Source organism: Bufo gargarizans, chromosome 8, assembly GCF_014858855.1.
Source record: "Bufo gargarizans isolate SCDJY-AF-19 chromosome 8, ASM1485885v1, whole genome shotgun sequence".
NCBI lineage: Eukaryota > Metazoa > Chordata > Amphibia > Anura > Bufonidae > Bufo > Bufo gargarizans.
In genome coordinates, this window is record NC_058087.1 from 191,073,960 (window position 1) to 191,097,781 (window position 23,822).

General features: G+C 50.0%; 1 protein-coding gene across 2 annotated transcripts in view; it reads right to left on the minus strand.

Moving 5' to 3' along the window:
- The window catches only part of LOC122945126, a 110,768-nt gene that overhangs the window by 54,200 nt on the left and 32,746 nt on the right, over nucleotides 1-23,822 (minus strand). For both annotated transcript variants that reach the window (XM_044304014.1, XM_044304015.1), the window contains exons 10-11: nucleotides 21,310-21,603; nucleotides 20,440-20,769 (exon numbers count right to left, since the gene is read on the minus strand). In XM_044304014.1, the coding sequence (XP_044159949.1) occupies nucleotides 20,440-20,769; nucleotides 21,310-21,603 (624 nt within the window). The remainder of the gene's footprint in view (nucleotides 1-20,439; nucleotides 20,770-21,309; nucleotides 21,604-23,822) is intronic.

Consider the following 23,822-nt stretch of genomic DNA (forward strand, 5'->3'; position numbering starts at 1 on the left):
ATACAGTCCTATAAATTTTAAGACTGTATGTACACTAATATACACTACATAACCCTGACAGCCTGCACGGCGAATGCAGCTTATTTTGCGAATTTCCGTGCGAATTTTCGCGCGATTTTTTGCGCAAATTTTTGTGCGAATTTTTGGCGCAAATTTTTTGCAGAGTACTTACAACTACAAACGCTCGCCGAGAGGAGGGAGGAGGCAGGCTGGGAGGACGGGCGCTGGCAGTGTGTGAGTCATACGTCACGCGCCTGCGCTGCCCACTTTATGAATGAAGCAGGCGGCGTGGGCGCATGACGTATGACTCACGCTGCCAGCGCCTGTCCTCCCGGCCTGCCTCCTCCCTCCTCTCGGCGAGCGCTTGTAGTTGTAAGTACTCCGCTCATTATGCGATTATGCACATAACTATTTACTATTAGACATACGATTATACAGTGAGCGGGGCCCGTGTAGTAGAATAGTCACTGCACGGGCCCCGCTGTCATTATAAAGCCAGATGCCGGCCCCCAGCCCTGTATTGAGGGTCATTCACTGCAGGGACACTTATGGAGGGGATCTGTGGATGACACATAGCATAAGATGCTATATATGTGTCATCCACAGATCCCCCCCATAACTGTCATACACAGAGACCCCAATAAGAGCCACCCACAGATCCCCCATAAGTGTCACCCACAGATCCCCCCATAAGTGTCACCCACAGATCCCCCCATAAGTGTCACCCACAGATCCCCCATAAGTGTCACCCACAGATCCCCCCATAAGTGTCACCCACAGATCCCCCCATAAGTGTCACCCACAGATCCCCCATAAGTGTCACCCACAGATCCCCCATAAGTGTCACCCACAGATCCCCCATAAGTGTCACCCACAGATCCCCCATAAGTGTCACCCACAGATCCCCCATAAGCGTCACCCACAGATCCCCCATAAGCGTCACCCACAGATCCCCCATAAGCGTCACCCACAGATCCCCCATAAGCGTCACCCACAGATCCCCCATAAGTGTCACCCACAGATCCCCCATAAGTGTCACCCACAGATCCCCCATAAGTGTCACCCACAGATCCCCCATAAGTGTCACCCACAGATCCCCCATAAGTGTCACCCACAGATCCCCCATAAGTGTCACCCACAGATCCCCCATAAGTGTCACCCACAGATCCCCCATAAGTGTCACCCACAGATCCCCCATAAGTGTCACCCACAGATCCCCCATAAGTGTCACCCACAGATCCCCCATAAGTGTCACCCACAGATCCCCCATAAGTGTCACCCACAGATCCCCCATGTGCGTCACCCACAGATCCCCCATAACAGTGCGTCACCCACAGATCCCCCATAACAGTGCGTCACCCACAGATCCCCCCATAACAGTGCGTCACCCACAGATCCCCCCATAACAGTGCGTCACCCACAGATCCCCCCATAACAGTGCGTCACCCACAGATCCCCCCATAACAGTGCGTCACCCACAGATCCCCCCATAACAGTGCGTCACCCACAGATCCCCCCATAACAGTGCGTCACCCACAGATCCCCCCATAACAGTGTCCGTCAGCCACAGATCCCCAGTAATAGTGCCATCCACAGACCACAATTAGTTCAAAACCCACCAAAAGCACACCTTTTGGTTCAAAATATTTTTTTTCTTATTTTCCTCCTCAAAAACCTAGGTGCGTCTTATGGGCCGGTGCGTCTTATACGGCGAAAAATATGGTATATCACAGAGAGCTATACTGTGCAGTATAGCTTATAATGCACAGTATAGCTCTCTGTGATATGTATTGGATGCCAGGGCTGTGCCCACATGTGACTGTGCAGGCTGCCAGGGTTATGTAGTGTATACTATTAGTTTACATACAGTCTCCAGTTTACAGTAATCTCCAGGAGTGGCATCGGCTGGGCAAATCAGCTTCTAGGATCTGGGCTCCATGGGCACTCTGTACCCTCACATGCTTCTTTATGCATCACAGCAAGGAGATTGGGGCAGTTGACAGCAGGGCTCCGGCTGGAGGTAGCACTTTGTGAAAGGTTGTCACACAGGTTGTCAGGGGCTGGGAGTGGAGAACATCTTGGTGTGTAACCTGGTGTCACTGTGCTGTACAAAGTACCTGCTGGGCATGGTGCCTCCACAGGGGGCAGATAATCAGATTGACTGAGGAGGGCTTGTACTTTGGAGAAGAATATGTGGCTTCATGTGACAGAGCAGAGGAATCGCACAGAAGAGTGTGTGGATGAGGATACGTCGTGTCTCCAGGAGCTCTGCCGCTGACATCTCCAAGTGACAGACCCTGCTGGACCCCCCTGGCACCCTGCACACATTATAAATGCACAGTATAGCTTTCCCTGATATGTATTGAATGCCAGGGCCATGCCCACATGTGGCGAGTGGCGGTGCATTATACACAGCAGCACGGTGTCCGGTACTCACAAAGACGTGGTAGACAAATGCCCAGCCCCGGGGTCTCTCCAGCACGTTGCACAGGTAGTTATGCAGCCTCCGGTACTTCACGTTCCTCCGGCAGCTCTGGCTGCTGTTGTACGACAGCGGCTTCCCCAATAAGCTCATGCGAGCTCCCTGCTTCCCACGGCGGCTCTCCTGCAAGCCCCCTCCTGGTCCCACACCGCTGCCCCTGCCAGTGTCACCGGTGCCCAGGAGAAGCAGCCCATCCCCTCTACTGGAGTTCAACAGCACCCTGTTGCCCCGACTCCACATCTTTCGTGCCGTAGTAACGGTCCCTGCCCCTGCCTTTACCTCCAGAGCTGCTTTTTATCCAGAGCCCAGAGCCTCCCACATCACCTCCACTATGGTTGCGGGACATGGCATCACCGGCGTGGGCACAGAGGGCTCTGGCTGCATGCACAGAGCAGACCTGGGGACAGGGTGGCAGCGCTTCCTGGCTTCAGACTGTCAGATCTGATCACAAGTTGGCACCAGCCATACATACAGGAAGGCTCTGTGTGCAGGGTGCCAGGGGGGTCCAGCAGTGTCTGTTACTTGGAGATGTCAGCGGCAGAGCTCCTGGAGACACGACGTATCCTCATCCACACACTCTTCTGTGCGATTCCTCTGCTCTGTCACATGAAGCCACATATTCTTCTCCAAAGTACAAGCCCTCCTCAGTCAATCTGATTCCCTGCCCTCTGTGGAGGCACCATGCCCAGCAGATCTTTTGTACAGCACAGTGACACCAGGTTACACACCAAGATGTTCTCCACTCCCAGCCCCTGACAACCTGTGTGACAACCTTTCACAAAGTGCTACCTCCAGCCAGAGCCCTGCTGTCAACTGCCCCAATCTCCTTGCTGTGATGTATAAAGAAGCATGTGAGGGTACAGAGTGCCCATGGAGTCCACATCCTAGAAGCGGATCTGCCCAGCCGATGCCACTCCTGGAGAGTCCCTTGCTGCTCTCTGTACAGGAGGGGACAGTGATCACACAGCTCTCTGCATCCAGCAGGCTGCTCAGCCTCCACACAGGCAGCTCCCAGCAGTCTACTGTGCCTTCATACATAGAAGCCTGGAGGTCACTTCCAGGCAGCTGAAACTCCATGCATGGTGGTCAGAGTGGCTGTGAGAAGCTTGGAGCCCACCACCTCCAGGCAGCTGCACTTCAACAACTTTTCCAGGAGAACCCAGCAACTCTGTGACAGCAGGAAGGGGTTGCCAGTCACTCACTTGTCCCTGTGCAGCCTGCAGCTCCAGTCCTTCTCCTGGTGCTGCTGCTGACATACATTCAAGGGGGACAGAAGGGGAAGGGGGTGAGGAAGAGGGGGACAGAGGGGGAAGGCCAGGTACTTACAGGAGGACTATATCTGAGTATAAATTTAAAGGGGTTGTTCGGGTTCAGAGCTGAACCCGGACATCCCTCCATTTTCACCCAGGCAGGCCTTCTGACTTGAGCATCGGAGCAGTTCATGCTCCAATGCTCTCCTTTGCCCTGCGCTAAATCGCGCAGGGCAAAGGCATTTTTTGAAGATCTGGTGACGTACCGGGGCTCTCTATGGGGCTGACAGGAACCCCGGTGACGTCAACGGCACTGATGGCTGGGATTTAGCGCTGCCCTAGCCAGTAAAATGGTAATATGAACAATGGGGTTCTACAAAAGAGCTATTGTGGGGCAAAGTTCATATTCGTGTTTACACACGTGTTTTAAAATGAATGCTTTCCCCTTTTATAAACAAGTAAATAATGACGCAATGCTGTGGGGCTGGTGTGCAACTTTTTCCAGGGCTGGTTTTTATCCCCAGTCCGGCCCTGCCACTGTAGATCGCAATGTCATCCAGGTATGCACAAGCAAATTCCTGGAATCCATCGAGAAGTCTATCCACCATACGCTGAAAGGTAGCCGGGGCATTCTTCATCCCAAATGGCATGACCTTAAATTGGTACAAGCCAAATGGGGTGACGAAGGCCGACTTGGGGATAGCATCCTCGGCCAGGGGGATCTGCCAATAACCTTTACACAGGTCTATGGTGGTCAGATAGCGTCCCCTGGCAATACGATCTAACAATTCGTCTACCCGGGGCATCGGGTAGGCGTCAGTGGTGGTCCGCTCATTGAGCCGCCTGTAGTCTACACAGAACCGGGTGGTCCCATCTTTCTTAGGCACCAGGACTACAGGCGAAGCCCAAGGGCTATCGGAGTGTTCGATGACCCCAAGCTGGGTCATCTCCTGTATCTCCTTCCGCATTCCTTCTCGGACTGCTTCAGGGATACGGTACGGGGGCTGTCGTAGAGGGTTCTGTCCAGGGGTCTCTACCTTATGTACAGCTAGGGTAGTGTAGCCAGGCTCTTGGGAGAACGTCGCCTGCTTCTCCCACAGAAGCTGTCTTGCCTGTCCCTTCTCTGTGGGGCTTAATCTATCCCCTAGCTGTACAAGACTAGTAAGGTCAGTCTGGGAGTCCCTCTCTAACAAATCCGGTAAGGGTAAACTCTCTGTATCATCTGCAGCAGGGGCACATACTGCAGCGACATCCTCCGGTCTCTCCTGATACTCCTTTAGCATGTTCACATGAAAGGATCGCTGGATCCTTTCATCTGAACAGCTGGCTATAAGGTAGGTAGTATCACACACCTGAGCTACCACCTTATACGGGCCCTGCCAAGATGCTTGCATCTTGTTCGCTTTCACAGGTTTGAGCACTAGCACTTTCTGCCCAACCTGGAAGACTCGCTGCCGGGCACCCCGATCGTACCATCTCTTCTGTCTCCCCTGGGCCACCTGGAGATTCTCTCTTACCATCAGGGACAGTTTCTCCATGCGGTCCCGGAGTTCCAGGACATACGGTACTATGGGGGTCCCTTCCTGCTCTGTCTCCCCCTCCCAGTGGCCTCTAATGAGATCTAGGGGTCCGCGGACCCTCCTCCCATAGAGCAACTCAAAAGGGGAGAACCCAGTAGATTCCTGGGGCACCTCTCTGTAAGAAAACAACAGATGAGGCAGGAATCGCTCCCAGTCTCTGCAAGTGTCAGAAAAGGTCCTCAACATCTGTTTGAGGGTGCCATTAAATCGCTCGCAGAGGCCGTTAGTCTGTGGATGGTACGGGGAACTAAGTATTGGTTTAATGCCGCACACCCTCCACAGTTGCTGGGTGAGCACAGCGGTAAATTGGGTTCCCTGGTCAGAGAGAATCTCCTTAGGGAACCCGACCCTAGTAAAAATTCTAACCAGGGCATCAGCAACTGTCTCTGCCTCTATATTAGACAGCGCTGCTGCCTCTGGATAGCGAGTGGCATAGTCCACCACGGTGAGAATATACTTCTTACCGGATGGACTAGCCCTGGCCAGTGGACCCACAATGTCAACGGCTATGCGGGCAAAGGGCTCCCCAATGATAGGCATAGACATAAGCCTAGCTCTTGGGTGGTCCCCCCGCTTTCCTACCCGTTGACAAGTGTCACACGTACTACAATGTATCCGCACAGCCTGATTAAAATTTGGCCAAAAGAAGTTCTGCATGATCCTATAGGCTGTGCGGCGGGACCCTAGATGTCCGGCTAATGGAACGTCATGCCCTATCCGCAGAATCTCCTGCCGGTATTTTGCGGGCACCACCAGCTGTCGATTCGGCGGATGGGCAACACTTTTCTGGGACGGTTTAGGGATCCTATATAACCTGTCCCCCACCCATTCATACCGCTCCCCATCTACTCCTTCCTCTCCAGTATCTGCTCTGTCTCTATACTTCTGGAGAGTCGGATCTGCCTGAGTTTCCCTCCCAAACTCCTCTGGGGAATCCCAGCTAGCAAAGGTCTTTCCTAGGGTATCAGTCGGGGAATCGGGTCTTACCTGGGTCTCGGTGGCAGGTGGGCTGGTTCCAGCAACACGGGTCTGGGCCCGGGTAGTCACTGGGTGCAGGGCCGGTGCAAGGATTTTTGCCAACACAAGCGAAGCTACATTTTGGCGCCCCCCCCCCCCCTCTGTGGTCTTGGTATCTTCTCTCTGCTTAATCAGACCTCAGATCAGAACCCCATGTCAGACATCATCCCCCAGCCATCAGACCCCCATGTCACATTTCTCCCCCTCCATGTCACATTTTTCCACCCTCCCCCAGGGTGCGCTCTAAGGCGACCACTTGGTCTGTCTTATGGTAGCACCGGCCCTGCAAGGAGAGCAACGGCCCAAACAGGACGTTTACATGGAAGACCTGAGACAAGCAGGGAATCAGGCAAGTAAGATCACTAACATGGGTTCCGCCAGTCTGAGAGGTCTTGAAATGAGTGCACAACCCCTTTAAGGAAAGCAGTTTATGTACATTAAGCTGTGTGTGCAAGACCAGGACTGCTCCATGCATCTGATGTCAAACTCTGCAGGCATTATAAAAAACCTGTGCTGTTACAAGCTGCGGCCACCAGATGGCAGTATAACATTAGAAAACTTGTAATATCTGATGACTTACGGTACATGCGCTACACTGCCTTGTTCATAGAAGAGGATGTGAGATTCATCCCTAACCAGGACCCCAGATCCTCTGACCCAGCAGTGAACCATGACTATGGAGAGAGACATGAGCGTAAACTAGTGTACTGCACCTTCATACAACTTCTCAACCCTTCTGCAACTTATACCATGCCCTGGTGTTCTTCAGAGCGCTCTGCCCCTTCAGGTTTTAGGTTAATGATCTTGATTGCGATGCCGTTGACCAGCACTTTCACGCATGAAGGAAAGTTTTACAATTTACAAAAAAAACAAAACACTTTGCATTTCAGCATTAATTTGACGTGCAAAAAATGCTGTGATGTACCGCTATGAGCTATGCTCCTGTGTCAGATGGACAGGATGGGTTTACAGCCGCTGGGTGCAGTGGCACCATTCATTGATAGCAAGCAGAGATTTTGGTAATGGCGAAGAACTTAGCAGAACCTGTGCTTTTTATTTAATCCCCATTTGTGTGCGCTGCTGCTGATGCTGCGTATTATCCCAAGGTGGGGGCAATACTTTTGCAATGGAGATTTATACAAAGAGCAGGAGAGTTCACTGACACTTACCTGAGATTAGATTTCCCATGATGCTGCTGGTCACAAAGAGGGCATCCTCTGTGCCAAGGAGCTGCACCGTGTACCTCTGGATCTCTGTGTGGACACATATAGCAGACGGCAGCCGCAGCCCGCGCCCGCCAAGAAATTGAATCAGAATTATCAGATTAATCTGATTAGAGCGAGGCTGAGCTGCCTGTGTGTGACTGTCTAGTCTACGCCCCCCTGTGCAGGTCAGGTGACTTGAGTTGTCAGTCACTAGTAGTGGCAGCCAGAGCGGCGCACTGCTGACTGAGCCAATGAATGAAGAATATCTATCATTCATCTGTGAGACTGTGATCAACTAGCTCTGCCTGCCTACTCCTAGCTCAGCTGCTGCTGCTATCTATGTTGCCCTGACTACGAGTCCGGCCGGGCGGCCCAGCCAGCACACAGCCGCCCGCCGCACACACAGGCTGGGGGGGCCGGGTGATATGTCTAACTTGCCCTGAGAGTCCCTGACTACTGTAGACTAGACAGACGAGCGCCGCGGCTGCTGCCGGCCGACACACGTGGGGCGGGAGCGGCAGGTTCAAATGAGTAAGTCAAGTCAAAAAAAAAAAAAAAAGCATTCATCCATTCTTGCCGCCCTGCGCAGGGCGCGCCCTAAGGCGGCCGCTTGGCCTGCCTTATGGTAGCGCCGGCCCTGACTGGGTGGACATCAGCAGGTCCCATTGGAGCATAAGCAGAAACCAAAGGGGCCAGGTCATTCCCGAGCAAGACATCAGCAGGCAAGTCTTTCATAACCCCCACATTCACATGTCCAGAGCCCACTCCCCAATCCAAATGAACCCGGGCAACAGGTAGACGGAACACGGCGCCTCCTGCTACCCTCACTGCCACAGTATTTCCAGTGTGTTGGTGTTCCGAAACAAGGTTCTTTTGGAGCAGGGTCATAGTGGCCCCGGTGTCTCTCAGACCAGTGACCACTTTACCGTTTAGTCTAACGGTCTGCCTGTGCTGCTGCCGGTTATCCTGCTGGGCGGCTTGTACTGGATCCGCCTCATGTAGTATACCCCAAAATTCCTCCTGCTCAAGACAGTGAGCGGAAGGCTGGGGTGGCTGCTGATTTCCGCCGGCTGGTTTTCTCCACGACTGCGCTGGGTTGGAATTGTTCAATGGGCACTCCGGTCTCTTGTGCCCCAACTGTTTGCACCCATAGCACCGGATAGGCTGAGAGTAATTCCGGGCGTTGAACCGAGCTGGCTGAACATAATTGTTCGCTGGTGGTATTGTGGGGGTGCGTTGCGCTGGGGGGTGATACACAGTAGTGGTTGGAGGTGCTGCCGGTTTGTACTCCACTCGGGTAGGGACCTTGGCTGCTGTCTGGTCTAGCCTTCGTGCATCTGTGTATTCATCGGCCAGACGAGCAGCTTCAGGTAAGGTAGCGGGTTTGCGGTCCCTAACCCACTCTCTGACTCCTGCAGGTAACCGATCAAAGCAGTGCTCCAACAAAAATACTTGCAGCACCTCTTCCCCAGTTACCGCTTGGCACCCTGCCATCCAGTGGGCTGCGGTGCGGTGTACCCTGCATGCCCACTCCACATAAGAATCACCAGCCTGCTTGTTAGTGTCCCGGAATCGCCGCCGATACGCCTCAGGGGTGACAGCATATCTGGCCAAAAGGGCATCTTTTACTGCCCGGTAACTTGTAAGTTCCTCCTCTGGGATGGCCCGAAAAGCCTCCCTGGCCCGGCCGGATAATTTCCCAGAGAGGATAGGGACCCATTCCTCTGCGGGTACCTGGTGTAAGGCACACTGCCTTTCAAAATCGGCCAGGAACCCGTCAATCTCTCCCTCCGCTTCCACAAAATGTCTAAATGCAGCAAAAGGTACCTTTCTCCTTCCATTGTTACTATGGGGTACCTCTGCTGCTGCAGCTCCTCTTCCCTGTTGTGCTGCTACTGCTGCTTGCACCTGGACCACAATATCTGCTGCAGGGTTGGGGCCAAAGTGTGCCAGCCTTATCTGGACTGCCCGGTTAAATTGTACCTCCTCGGGTGTTAAATCCAGTATGCCAGGCACATTAGCGCTCTCCGTTCCCTGTGCTGCATCCATCTCCAATAATATAGAAATAATCTCTCTCTTCTTGAGATTACTCGCTGATCGTCCTCTGCGTTCCAATATATCTTTAAGGGTAGCACGCCTTAATTCCTCATACTGCATCTCCACCCTGGGATTTGTAGCTGGCCTTCTGGGCGGTAGGATTCATCCCGTTGCTTGCCACCAATTGTTACGACACTCACCGCCAGGTAGATGACGCCGCTGGTTAGTGAATAAACCCCTTTCTCCAGGAATGCAGTTTTTAATCCAGCCGATCATCAAACCCCCGAATGGAGCATACGAACGTCGCAACTCCCGATCAGTAATTCAGTCGAACTCCCTCCACAGCTAGCAAAATACGAAAGCGCTGTCCCAATAATAAATCCCTCCATAAACGAGACCAAGCTCCGTCTTGAAAGTCAAACAGGGAATGTTTTATTGAGGGCTACCCGCCCATTTTTATGCAGGTCCCCATCTGGTGGACACGCCCCTAGGGGCCCAGAATGGAGACTGGGACACAGGACAGACATGTAGCACTACAGAGACAATACATCCCCACAATGCATTATGGTTTTCTCCTCTCTGCCCTGGCGACACCCGAGGAATAATCCAATTATCTCCCAAGACAGAGGGAAATCACCAATACACATGTGGGGACAACAGAACAGACATCACCATTTAAACACACAATGTCACAACCCTTTTCAATACACAGACATTTAACATATCCCACAATGGCACAAATTAGTCCAGGAGGTCAAGTTGGTTCAAGTCCTTTGTGAACAAGGAGGCCATTTGGGTTAACTAGCAACACACTCCTCTCCTGGGTGGCCGTCTGTTTAGTAGTTCCAATCGGTATGTGGGGAAACACACGAACAGGGGCATATGGACAGGAAATCCAGCGAAATGAGGGCAAACAGACGAACCAGCAATATAGGTCTATACAGATGGATCTGTCACAGACTGTAGTTACAGCTCCACACGTCGGCGCTGCCGTGCACTTTGGCAGACATCGACAGGCTCAAGGACTGGCCCACCTTCTGTTCTACATATTTGTGCAGGGCTGGTACTGCCTTTTTCGCAAAGAAATGACTGCTTGGGACTCTCCACCTCGGCTCGGCACAAGCCATCAGTTCTCTGAAAGGTGCAGAGTCCACCACTTGGAAAGGGAGGGCCTGCAGCACCAGCAACTTAGCCAGGAGCATGTTCAGTGCACGCATACTGCTGTCTCTTGGCAATCGCTTTGACTCCCGACCTCCCACTGCTGCAACCCTGCTGACTCCAAGCCATGCTACCACCTTGTTGGCTCCGCCGCTGCCTCACGGTCAAGCTGCCACCCTCTTCTCCTGATGATGATGAAGCCCCTTCTGCACCCGGCTCCCAAGTGCGATCGGCTTCATCATCGAGTAGTGTCTGCACGTCACTGATGTCCTCCTCAACGGTCTCTCGGTCAGGATCCTGATCGCTCGCAGCACCACCTCCCACACCACTCTCCTCATCACTACTTGCCCGCCTAGTGGAGGAAGCGGGGGATGTCTCCTCCAGATCTTGGCTGGCCAGTAGCTGCTGACTGTCCTCTAGTAGCTCGTCCTCGCTGTACAGTGGAGCTGAGCCAACAGCATGCAATCCTTCTCTGGCTGAGGGAACAGAAAAGGACAGAGGCAGGTTGAGGACAGGTGAGGGCACAGGGCCTGCTCCCGGGCCATGCCAACTAAGGGTTGTGTCTGACGAACCCACGACTGTTGGCTGGGGGTGTCTGAGGTCACTTGGGACGACGTGGATGACCGAGTTCAACAATCAAGAACCGCTGGGTTGCTGGTCAAGACACGATTGCTAGCTGACACTGGGAGCTCAGGCCTCGCGCTGCGACTCCTGCTGACACGCCCCCTTACTCTGCTGCTACTTCTGCCTGCGCCAGAAACATTTAGGCCTCTGCCACTCTGCCACTGTGCATGGCCTGGCACTTCTCTGTCTGTCTGACATTATTTTAGCTGAACTAAATAAATTAAAAGCAAATTAAAGACACCCCTAAAAGCAACAAATATATTTTTCTTTCTGTACTGAAATAGGCCAATAAACACTTTCACCACATAAAACTGCAGAAGTGAACTGAAAATATTTTTTTCTTTTTCCACAGATATAAGCCACTAAAGGCTTTTCAACTAAAAGCGCAAATATTCGAAAAGCGAATTTTTATCGCAACTTCGAATTTGCGAATATTTAGACTATAGTGCTATATATTCATAATGAAGAATATTTTTTATTTTTTTAAAACACAGTCTAGCTTGTGGGCCAATGAGAACACTTTGTCACAGCTTAGCAACATCCCTAGCAACCAATAGAAAAGTTGCCTACCCCTTACTATATAAGAACCTCCCCAGCAGCCATTTTCTAAAGTTTATTGCAGTTATGAAAGAGACAGCAGTGTGAGATATATATATATATATATGTTATTTCAAATAGTTAGTGTAGGTTAGATTGATCTATAGTGTAGCTGATAGGTTCTGCTGTCCATACATACATGCTACAGACATAGTGCTGTGTTGTCACAAGTTGCACGTATTGCAAAAAAATATGCGCATCATTAATTGCTGAAAATTTGCAAGCACAAATATTTTGGAGCACTATATCTGCATATAAAGCTATTCTAATGTTCTGCCGGGCCAACCATTTTCTCCAGTCTCAGGAAACTTATACCAGCTTGAAAAATGTAGTATAAGTGTCTCACGCCGGTATTTCGCGCGCATTACGCGAATAATACAATGCCGATTTTCGCAATCAAGAATATAATCTTGAATTCGCGAATATATGAAGAATATTCTACAAAATATTCGCAAAATATTGCGAATTCGAATATTGCCCCTGCCGCTCATCACTATTTTCAACATAGCACTTGCACCCCAAGAACAAATAGCTGGAATGACAGAGATGTCTAATGGCTATTTGGAGCCCTAAATAATTTTTCCCTGCACTTGTAAAACACTTTATTTTCACAATGAGGTTTTTGATATCACTGTCCCTAGCGCCTTTTGACGTCTCCCCCTGCACTAAGATGCTGTGAAATAATTCCTTCTTATCCTTTTCCTGCACTTCGTTCTTTTTTTTTTTTTTTCACAATGAGGTTTTTCCTATTGCTGTCCCTAGCGCCTTATCACGTCTCTCCCTGCACTCAGAACACTGGAAAATGTCTGCATCCAAGATGGCTGCCATATTTATACGGCTGTGACATCACAGGGCTGGTTGGCTGCATGAAGGCATGTCAGTCTGGGTGATCCCGCCTTCCCAGAGTTCCTTGCCCCATGTTTTAACACATGCAGCAGCCATTTTAGGAAAAATCAAATTTTTCCTGAAATTCGGATCGAATTCCACTTCGTCAGCTTTGATTCGCTCATCTCTAGAAGATACACAAGAGGCCTCTGCACTGAGTCTGTGTGAGATTGTGAGCAAGCTCTCTTTGTTTAGTTTGTATATCATTGTTATTTGGCATTTCTGCCACTAGATGCCACTGTTTCGCAGTTACAACCAGTACACTCTGGGATTTGAATATGTAAAACAGACGATGCCTCTTGCAGACTGTTTTTGTGAGGAGAACCAGGAAGTGAAGGTGCTGACATCTTGAGAGGATCGTGTGTGAAGGAGGCCACACGGTTACATCCTGGCTGCAGGGAGTCTAAAAGTGATCGTAGTCACGGAAAGGAAAGACTGATCGCTGCTTACTATTTGATCTTGCTTGTTGGAGAAAGGATTGCTTCCAGGAAGGCTGCTGTGAGCTGTGTAGTGAAACATCATCTACCTTGGCAAGGCCACATTTGTGTAAAGGGACCTGTGGCCATCCCGGTCAAAGCCACCCTCTGACACAGAAGGGACTAGGGGCAGTGAACCAGTTTATGCTTTATATTGCATCAGTGACTCCAGTACCAGAAGCCAAGTTTAGGCCTGCAAGTAGTTAGATAGATAGGGTTCTATTTTTGCTAGACTGCACTGAATTGTTCTGCGGCACGGTAACGACTTACAGGCTCTGCTGCGTCAGCCACCGGCTAGGTTTGTCCTCTTTTGCGGCACAGCACGACTTGCAGGCTCTGTTGTGTGCGCCACCGGTCTAGGCCTGGCCAACGGAGAGGGACACTGACTTGGGAAGGGAGTCTGGAATACAAGATATTCTGAGTGTCTTTATATTTTTGTGTTATTACTACTGTTAAAGTAAAGTTTCTGTTCTTGCATAAAAAGCTGGTGTCTGTGTCACTTTTCTCATCTGTGACTTTGCTGTATCCTGGGGAGCCCACCCAGGTTTTCGGCTAACATCTTGACGTAGTCGGCAGGATACAACAACCCTTATGGACGGGAAGGCGGCGGGAGACCTTCCCCTGGCGCCAGTGGTGCCAGATCAGGACCCAGCCCAGGGTGCACAAGCGCAAGACCAGCTTGCCCCCAACAACATGGCCAACCCAGTAGGATACATCCCCGTAGGGGCACTGCTGCGTCATCTGCCAAAGTATGACGGTAGATACATGACATTGCAGGGCTGGACTGAAAGGGTGTGAAGTGTGGTTAAAATGTGTAACTTGACCCCCAAACTGCGGGCAGAGGGAGCCCTAGAGGATGACGTCAGACGGACAGTGATGGTAAGGCCCGACTTCGAGAGAGATACCCTAGAGAAGATATTCTCCCTGCTAGAGAGAGCCCAAGGTGGGCGTGCCAAAATGGTACAGTTATGGAGTCACTTCTTTAACCGACCCCAACAAGAGGGCGAGACCCTGATGAAATATTCCAATGCTCTGTAGGAGACGATTAATGAGATACAACGACGGGACCCCAAGGCCATGGGCAACTTCCGGGAGGTGGACCGGCTACTACGAGATCAGTTCATAGTGGGGCTCTCAAATAAATTCTTACAAGAGAAATTACAAGAGATGACCCGAACAATGGCCGACATAACATTCTACAGCGTTTACTTAGCCACAGTAGAGAGAGAGGAAGAGCCCATGCCTGCGGTGACGAGAGTAGTGAATAGCACACATGCTACAGGGGACCGGCCGGGGTCTGAAGAATCGGAGACCTTAAAGGATGTGGTCCAGGCCCTGCAGGTGGAATTGAAAGAGCTTCGGCTGGAAGTGTCCCAGATGAAGGCCGAGCTGCTCCGGCATCCAGAAACGATCCCTGTACCTCGTGCCACTTCACTCAGAACAACCCAAGTGAGGGGGCTGGTCAGAAGAGGGCCTCTCTGTTGGACTTGCCGAAAGTACGGCCATATGGCCAGAGAGTGCCCAGAACAGGTAGCGTCAGAGCAGACGTTAAACTTCCGACTGCTGCAGTAGCTGGGCGTCCTGCAGCGGTGCACAAGGAGTTAAGCCCTCTGCATGAAGAACATGATCTGTTAGCCAACAGCCCCGTTATAGAAGCAGAGTTGGAAGGCCGGAAGGTCTGCCGCCTAGTCAATACAGGGTTGGAGTGCACCCTTATGCCTCTGGAGTTCTTCGAGAGGCACTTCCGGCATATGATGGAGCCCGAAGGCGGGAGCGTCATCAGGCTGATGGCTGACGATAACCGAGAGATGGATGTCCGAGGGATAGTCTGGATGCGGGTCCGACTGTTTGGGCAAGACATCGGAAAGGAATGGACGTAACCATGGGCATGAATGTACTGAGAGACCTAGACCATCAACTCTATGCCAAAGAAGGGCCGAAGTATTGGAAATGGGCCACCACACACCGGCCTACCTAGAAGGTTTTACAACAGATGGTGAGGAGCTGTAGCCTGCAAAAGAGTAACATGTCCTATTGGAAATGTGAAGGTGCCACAGAGGACCCCGGTGAAGATCCCCCCCCCCCCCAGACAAGAGCAAATATTGATGCTGCCGGTGGGGGCTGGACGACTACTGAATGGACTGGAGGTCCTGATCGAGCCTGCCCATCAGGAAGAAACACAGGCTTGTCCGCTGGTAGCCCGGGTCCTCGCCATTGTGAAAGATGGATGTGTGCCTGTACGCTGCCGCAGTGTTGAGGACTGCGAGTAAACTGTCCCTGGAAACACCTTGCTGGCCACAGATTGTGTCCAAAGGGGGTATCTTTCAACAAAGGGACATTACGCTACAGCCTGATAGGAGATCAGCCTGGACCTATGCCGTAGAGATCCATCCAAGGGAAACATCCGACAGCGGGGTGGAACGGTCGAGTGATCATGGCCGGGATGGGGGTGGACTGTAGAACAAAAGCTGCTGGAAGACACCCTTTGGGAATTTCAGGAGGCCTTCTCAAGACATGATGAGGACTTTGGGTGTGCTGCTGCCATTGAACACGAAATCCCGACCGGCGATGCTGCACCGATCAGGGAATGTTACCGGCAAATCCCACCTAATATGTACCAGGAGGTGAAAGATATGGTGGCCAGCATGTTGGAAAACTGGGTGATCCAGGAGAGTCAAAGTCTGTGGGCTGCTCCGGTAGTCTTGGTGCGGAAGAAAGATGGGAGTCTCCAGTTCTGCGTGGATTATCGGAAGCTTTTTGTGAGGAGAACCAGGAAGTGAAGGTGCTGACATCTTGAGAGGATTGTGTGTGAAGGAGGCCATCCGGTTACATCCTGGCTGCAGGGAGTCTAAAAGTGATCGTAGTCGCGGAAAGGAGAGACTGATCGCTGCTTACTATTTGATCCTGCTTGTTGGAGAAAGGATTGCTTCCAGGAAGGCTGCTGTGAGCTGTGTAGTGAAACATCTACCTTGGCAATGCTGCATTTGTGTAAAGGGACCTGTGGCTAATACAGAAGGGACTCAGATCAGTGAACCCGTGTATGCTTTATGTTGCATCAGGACTCCAGTACCAGAAACCAAGTTTAGGCCTGCAAGTAGTTAGATAGATAGGGTTGTATTTTTGCTAGACTGCACCGAAATTGTTCTGCAGCGCGGTAACGACTTGCAGGCTCTGCTGTGTCCGCCACCGGCTAGGTTTGTCCTCTTTTGTGACACAGCACGACTTGTAGGCTCTGTTGTGTGCGCCACCGGTCTAGGCCTGGTGAGCGGAGAGGGACACTGACTGGGGGAGGGAGTCTGGAATACAAGATATTCTGGGGTGTCTTTATATTGTTGTGTTATTACTACTGTTAAAGTAAAGTTTCTGTTCTTGCATAAAAAGCTGGTGTCTGTGTTGCTTTTCTCGTCTGGGACTTTGCTGTATCCTGGGAAGCCCACCCCGGTACATGCTTATATCTGTGTAGTTGATGATCCTTCACTAGTCTTCAGTTAGTTCCTTCTTATTGTCTGCTGCTTATTACTATGAAGAGTAAATGGCATAAATCTGGATGGTATTATTCAGATTACATTTTATTTGCTGTATTAGCAGACATTTTCCGCAAAGAAATCCGCACGTAACTTTTTTTTGCATCCAGCAGGTCAGTTGTGGTTGTGGATATCTGCAGCGGATTTCACTCTTTGCAGTGCAAGAGGAGCAATTCTCAACAAACCTGCTGCATGTCCACCAGGATTTCCACAAAGAAATGCACACCATTTGGTCTGAACTCTGCCGTTGTGAATACAGCCGGCCCAGAGAGATTGGCCATATGTTCTTTTGGAGACACAAGTCCTGCAGGTGATATATCATCTCTCCATGTACAGACTTCCTGGTGGACTTGTGATGGGCTTGTGAGGTTCTCCAGTGTAATGAAGTAACAAGAATTGGAGTGACAGCCGAGAGTAGAAGACTACGAGATAGTGCGGTTGTTACCAGCGGTGCACGGCGAATGACTACTTTATAAGAAGGCATCTGGGAGAGATTTCTAGTGAACCTTCAGATGAACGGGTGTGTACGTCCTACCATCCTTATCTCAAGCTTTTGAATAGGAGCTGCGCAGACCACCCGTCATGACACTCTGCAGCAGGTACACCCCACAGGTGATGTACATGTATGACGCTCTGCAGCAGGTACACCCCACAGGTGATGTACATGTATGACACTCTGCAGCAGGTACACCCCACAGGTGATGTACATGTATGACACTCTGCAGAAGGTACACCCCGCAGGTGATGTACATGTATGACGCTCTGCAGAAGGTACACCCCGCAGGTGATGTACATGTATGACGCTCTGCAGCAGGAATCCCATAGCCCCGCATTGGTTCCTGCTAGGCCCTACCCATTAACCCTCCCTTTACTTTCCTAAAACAACATTCACATATTGTCCACTCCATAATCTATCTAAAACAACATATACCTTTGTCTGTCACATTACCATGCTGTAGGAGATTCTGCCTTCTTTATTCTGGTGCATTTTCATGCTTTCGTTTTCCCATGTGTTCTCGGCGTCCCTGCATGCCTACTGCGCCTGCGCGACATCGTCACTTCCGCCCTTCCATGCGTACTTCCGCCAGGCAATGCCCTGCTTTCGAATCATGTGATTCTGTCGCTCTGGTGACGTAGTGTCATGTGATCATTATGAGTTGGAAACAATGGAGCCGAAGGGCCTGAATAGGGAATTCAAGGTTGGTTCCCTTTTCTGACTCTCTACTGGGTTGTGCGTAAAAGACATTAGGCTGAATAGCCGTTTTTATGTATGCATATATATATGTACAATATCTAACTCCTTTTCTTTTATTTGCCTATATCTCCATTTTTATGGTAAAAGTTCATTTAATAAAACCTTTTCTTTTGTCCATAGATGGTGTCAACATACATGCTGTGGGAGAACCGCCTCTTGACGCTCACGATGCCTCTAAATAAAAGGCCTATAGTTAATAAGGAAGCATGGGAAATAATTGAACGGGTCCTCTGGTGGTGATGTGGGTCTGTCAAGGTTTGCACCATATATAAAACGTCTTTTGTGATGCTTTTTGAGACTGCAGCTAGAAGGACCTAGTCCTAGATATCCTACAATTTGAGAATTTCTCTGTAAGAATAATTGAGTGAAATGGCGCTGGAGGCTATTAAAGATGTAGCAGGATTAGCCATAAAATATTAGGAAGTCATGAGAGGATGAGGGTGACTCCCCGTAAGGAAGGGCTACCCTACGTGCTCCCATTAGAACTTTCCTATAGAATGAATGACAGTATGGGACTGGATGAGCAGGTGGACTGGGGGCTAACTACCCCTAGAACGCTAGCTCTATACACCAGCCACTGGATGAATGATGGCAAACCTGCAAGAATAACCTGTGAATAGAACGCCATGCGATTCATTCTGAAGTGTTGGAGATGTAATAAGAAAATGCTGATGCATTAGGGATGTAATAATGGACCCGATAGCTGCAGCCTCTTAATAGCAATTGAATAGTAGTGAAATGGTACAGCTGATAGTTTGATAAAACATCGGCTTGTATTTGATATGCACCAGACGGCCCGCATCATGAAACCACAGGTCTCGTTCTGCTTATAATGTTTGAATATCTAGGGTAACTGAGCCTGAACATCTAATGACAACTTAGATAAATGATCGATGTACGATCACATGACACTACGTCACCAGAGCGACAGAATCACATGATTCGAAAGCAGGGCATTGCCTGGCGGAAGTACGCATGGAAGGGCGGAAGTGACGATGTCGCGCAGGCGCAGTAGGCATGCAGGGACGCCGAGAACACATGGGAAAACGAAAGCATGAAAATGCACCCGAATAAAGAAGGCAGAATCTCCTACAGCATGGTAATGTGACAGACAAAGGTATATGTTGTTTTAGATAGATTATGGAGTGGACAATATGTGAATGTTGTTTTAGGAAAGTAAAGGGAGGGTTAATGGGTAGGGCCTAGCAGGAACCAATGCGGGGCAATGGGACTGTATTTAATGTTCACTGTGTTACCTGTGTATTGGGAGCTTGATAAAGACCGTTAGGTTGAAACGTTGCTGCACAAGGTGTAATAAAAAGAAATCGATTGGAATCCCTCTGGAGTGCCGTGGCTTATTCTACACTGTTAACCATTGGAATCCTAGGACCAGGATTTAATGCTACAGGCACCGCCACGTACCGGAGTAGCTATAACAATAGTGAGTAGTGCTGTCTTATTATTTAATTTTTGGCTCTGCAGCAGGTACACCCCGCACGTGATGTACCTGTATGACGCTCTGCAGCAGGTACACCCCGCAGGTAATGTACCTGTATGACGCTCTGCAGCAGGTACACCCCGCAGGTAATGTACCTGTATGACGCTCTGCAGCAGGTACACCCCGCAGGTAATGTACCTGTATGACACCCTGCAGCAGGTACACCCCACAGGTGATGTACATGTATGACGCTCTTCAGCAGGGACACCCTGCAGGTGATGTACCTGTATGACACTCTGCAGCAGGTACACCCCGCAGGTGATGTACCTGTATGATGCTCTGCAGCAGGTACACCCCGCAGGTGATGTACCTGTATGACGCTCTGCAGCAGGTACACCCCGCAGGTAAAGTACCTGTATGACGCTCTGCAGCAGGTACACCCCGCAGGTAAAGTACCTGTATGTCGCTCTGCAGCAGGTACACCCCGCAGGTGATGTACCTGTATGACGCTCTGCAGCAGGTACACCCCACAGGTGATGTACATGTATGACACTCTGCAGCAGGTACACCCCGCAGGTGATGTACATGTATGATGCTCTGCAGCAGGTACACCCTACAGGTAATGTACATGTATGACGCTCTGCAGCAGGTACACCCCACAGGTGATGTACATGTATGATACTCTGCAGCAGGTACACCCCACAGGTGATGTACATTTATGATGCTCTGCAGCAGGTACACCCCACAGGTACATGTATGATGCTCTGCAGCAGGTGCACCCCACAGGTGATGTTGGTGACATTTTATAATAAGTATCTAATTAAAAATAATCAGAATTGCACATTCACTTCATATAAGATGTTATTAATGATGTATCAGTTCTAGTTGGTAATTACTGGAAAAGGACTCACCATAGACTTGCATTGGTCCTGTAGATTTCTCCACGTGTTGCTCTGAGCTCGGATGCTGCACTGTGCAGATGATCTCTGCTCCATCATGGTCTCGTATGGATGGTCTGACTACCAGGCTGGCGGTACAGCTGTACGTGTTGTCAGGCTGTCTCTCTGCTGTGGTTGTAGTGTTCTCAGTTAGCTTTCCATATCCACTTTTTGTCTTCCTGTACCAGGTCACAGTGAGATCGTTTGGAAAGTACTGAGAGATTTTACACTGTAATCTGGCTTCAGTGTTCACATGGAAAACGGGTTTCTCTATTTCTTCAACGACCGGACGCCAGGGAAGATCTAGAAAGAAGTCACAGAAAACCGACCGATGAGGGATATTACTGGACGTCACTTGTTAGGATCTGTTCACACCTGTGATCTTTACTGAGACGTTCTGCTCTGTTATAGGAGAACAACAAGCAATGGCCGTGCGGGGTCCATTACATGCCGGACACCAGACCCCATTGACTATAAGGTCGGTTACCCTTCCGCCATAGCGCACAATACTGCAGCGTGCTGGGGGATGGAATCTTCTATGGAGTCTCTAAACTCCTATAATCCCTTTCTCTAATACATACATTTTATAAATCCACAGAATAATACAAGTCCAGATGACTGTGGGGACCGAAAACTATCCTTTACTACAATGTAACAGGGTCGACCTCCAGCTTATCCTACTGTATGGACTACTACTCCCACCAGATCTCTGCAGAAAATCATTCACACTGCAGATGATGGGGGTCTGGTGGGAACTATCTATGGAGTCAGTGTGGTGCAGGGTGTGACTAGGCCATCAGTGTTCTGTGCGGTGCGATGACCGGGGTCCTTCTAGGGCCGTACCTGTTACACGGAGGTCGTGATGCTGAGGAGATGTCAGGGATTCATGCTCCCAAGTCACTCGCACTCCAGAGCTGAAATCTTTCCAGGGAACTGTGCATTCACTTGTAGCATCAAAGGTCTGTTCCTCGTCCGTCTGGATAAGTTTTCTGGTTGAAGGGATTGGTTTATTATCTGCCATATTATTCCAGGTAATATTAATACTTGATGGATAAAACTTTAATAAACTCATGGAGCAGGTCACTGTGTCTGATGCATCGGGGGTTAACTTCACCGGCTTCACCATCCGCGGAGTCACTGGGGGTAAAAGTGATAAATGATGATAACGTACAAAGAAACAGTGGCGGAAGTTTATCACAAGGGACATTTTTAGTTAAGTTAGTTTTGCCAAAGTCGGCAGTAATTCACTATAATGCAGGCATGCTCAAACTACGGCCCTGTCACGGCGGACAGTATCTCAGATATACAGACAACCAAATAAACAAGTGTCTAGGCGAGATGCAGGGGAATGGTCACCTCCTAGTACATCCCTGACTTCTCTCCCTATGCTGCTAAGCCCACATTCAGACCTTGATGGTAGGAATGAAGTGTCCTCGTGCCTTGACTGCAAACACCCTAGAATCCCTGAGATGGTGAAAGGGGAGAAGGGGCAGAAGACACACAAACAGCCTAGACCACAAATAATGAAACAAAAACCAAACTCATCTGAGCTGGAACATCCCTTCCCTTCCCTTCCCTTCCCCCCTCTGGGAGTGAAGGCAATTTAAGCCAATGACCCCACCCAGAGCACCTGAAGGAAGGCGGATCCAGCATGATTCCAAAACAAATGGTTAGACACGTGCTGCCAATCTGACAGACCTCCGTACACCATCCAAGCAGGGCATGTCAGGACCTCCAGCTGTTGCAAAACTACAACTCCCAGCCTGCCCGAACAGCCTACAGCAGGGCATTGTGGGAGTTGTAGTTATACAACAGCTGGAGGGCCGCAGGTTGAGCATGCCTGCTATAATGCACATACACAGCTGAGCCGCACGGGGGTTGGGGAAGCCGGGAGAGACTGTCCTGTGGACAACATCTATTGAATTTGTATGGGCAGCCTAACACTAATGTCTTAGATTTTAATCCACTTTCTACACCGCCCCTTTATTAGATCACAAATGACCACTTTCACACGGTCAGTATTTTTATCTGTATTTGGCCTCATGCACACGGCCGTTGGGCAGCCGTGGCCATATTGCAGCCCGCAAATGGCGGGTCGACAATCCACGGCCGCCGGCCGTGTGCACTCCGCATCTCGGATGCAGACCCATTCACTTGAATGGGTCCGCAATTCCGGAGATGTGGAACGGAGTCACGGAACGGAACACCGGAAGCACTATGGAGTGCTTCCATGGTGTTTCTTTCTGTGGTTCCGCACCGCAAAAATATTTTTTCACGGTGCAGACATACCATGGACCGAATGGGTCCGGCCCGCTGCACGGATGTTGCCCGTGCATTGAGGACCACAATTGCGGTCCCCAAATACACAGAATGGCCGCACAACGCCCTTGTGCATGAGGCCTTTGTGAGCTAAATCCAGGAGTAGGTCCAAAATCCAGATGAGAATCATTTCCATCCTACTTGGATAACAAATAGTGATTTCAAATTCTGACTGAACACCGACCATGTGAAGGTGGACATTGACAAGTTAATAAATCTGGCTCCAATCAGCTCCCCGGACTAATCATGTCCTCATTTACCACCTACTTATCAAAACTGAAGTGAGTGGAGCACAAGGACTGACTGTGGCAACATTTTTGCTTAACAGTGTTTTCTAAGATTTAAACACTGATGACTTGTCCTCTAGATAGGTCATCAGTATCAGATTGGTGGGCGTCTAATGCCCGGGACCCCCGCCGATCGGCTGTTTGAGAATGTACCAAGCACAGCGCTGTACATTGTATAGAGCGCCTAGGCCATGTGACCAATGAACGTGATGTCACATGGCCTAGGGAAGGCTGCGAGAAAGCCATGGCGCTACTGCGAGCCCTGCTGTCCTCTCAAACAGCTGATCAGCGGGAGTCCCGGGTGTATAAATCTCAGAAAACCCCTTTAATCTCAAAAAGTCACAAAACCCTATATTGCAACAGTTTGAGCCAAATTTCAGGACTCCCACTCCATTCTGATGTCACTACCATGAGACAGGGGAAGATTTTTTGGACTTCATTTATATTTTTCAACCCCTAATGATTAATTTATCCCAGGTGGGTTCCGGTCTCTGGACTTAGCAGTCATTTTCTTTATTTGAAATGTTTAATCAGTAAAATACCTATTGTTTGTATGCTAAACGCATATTTTATAAAGATTTGGTTTGATTTTCTCTGTTTCTATATAAATGTAACAAATCATTCATTTTAATGGGGCCGCAAAAGATGTACCGCGTCCGTAGTTCTTTAGAGCGTGTCCTATTCTTGTCCAATAGGCATTTCTCTCATAGGACCGACCATGTGCGGACCGCAAAACAGTTACGGACACGT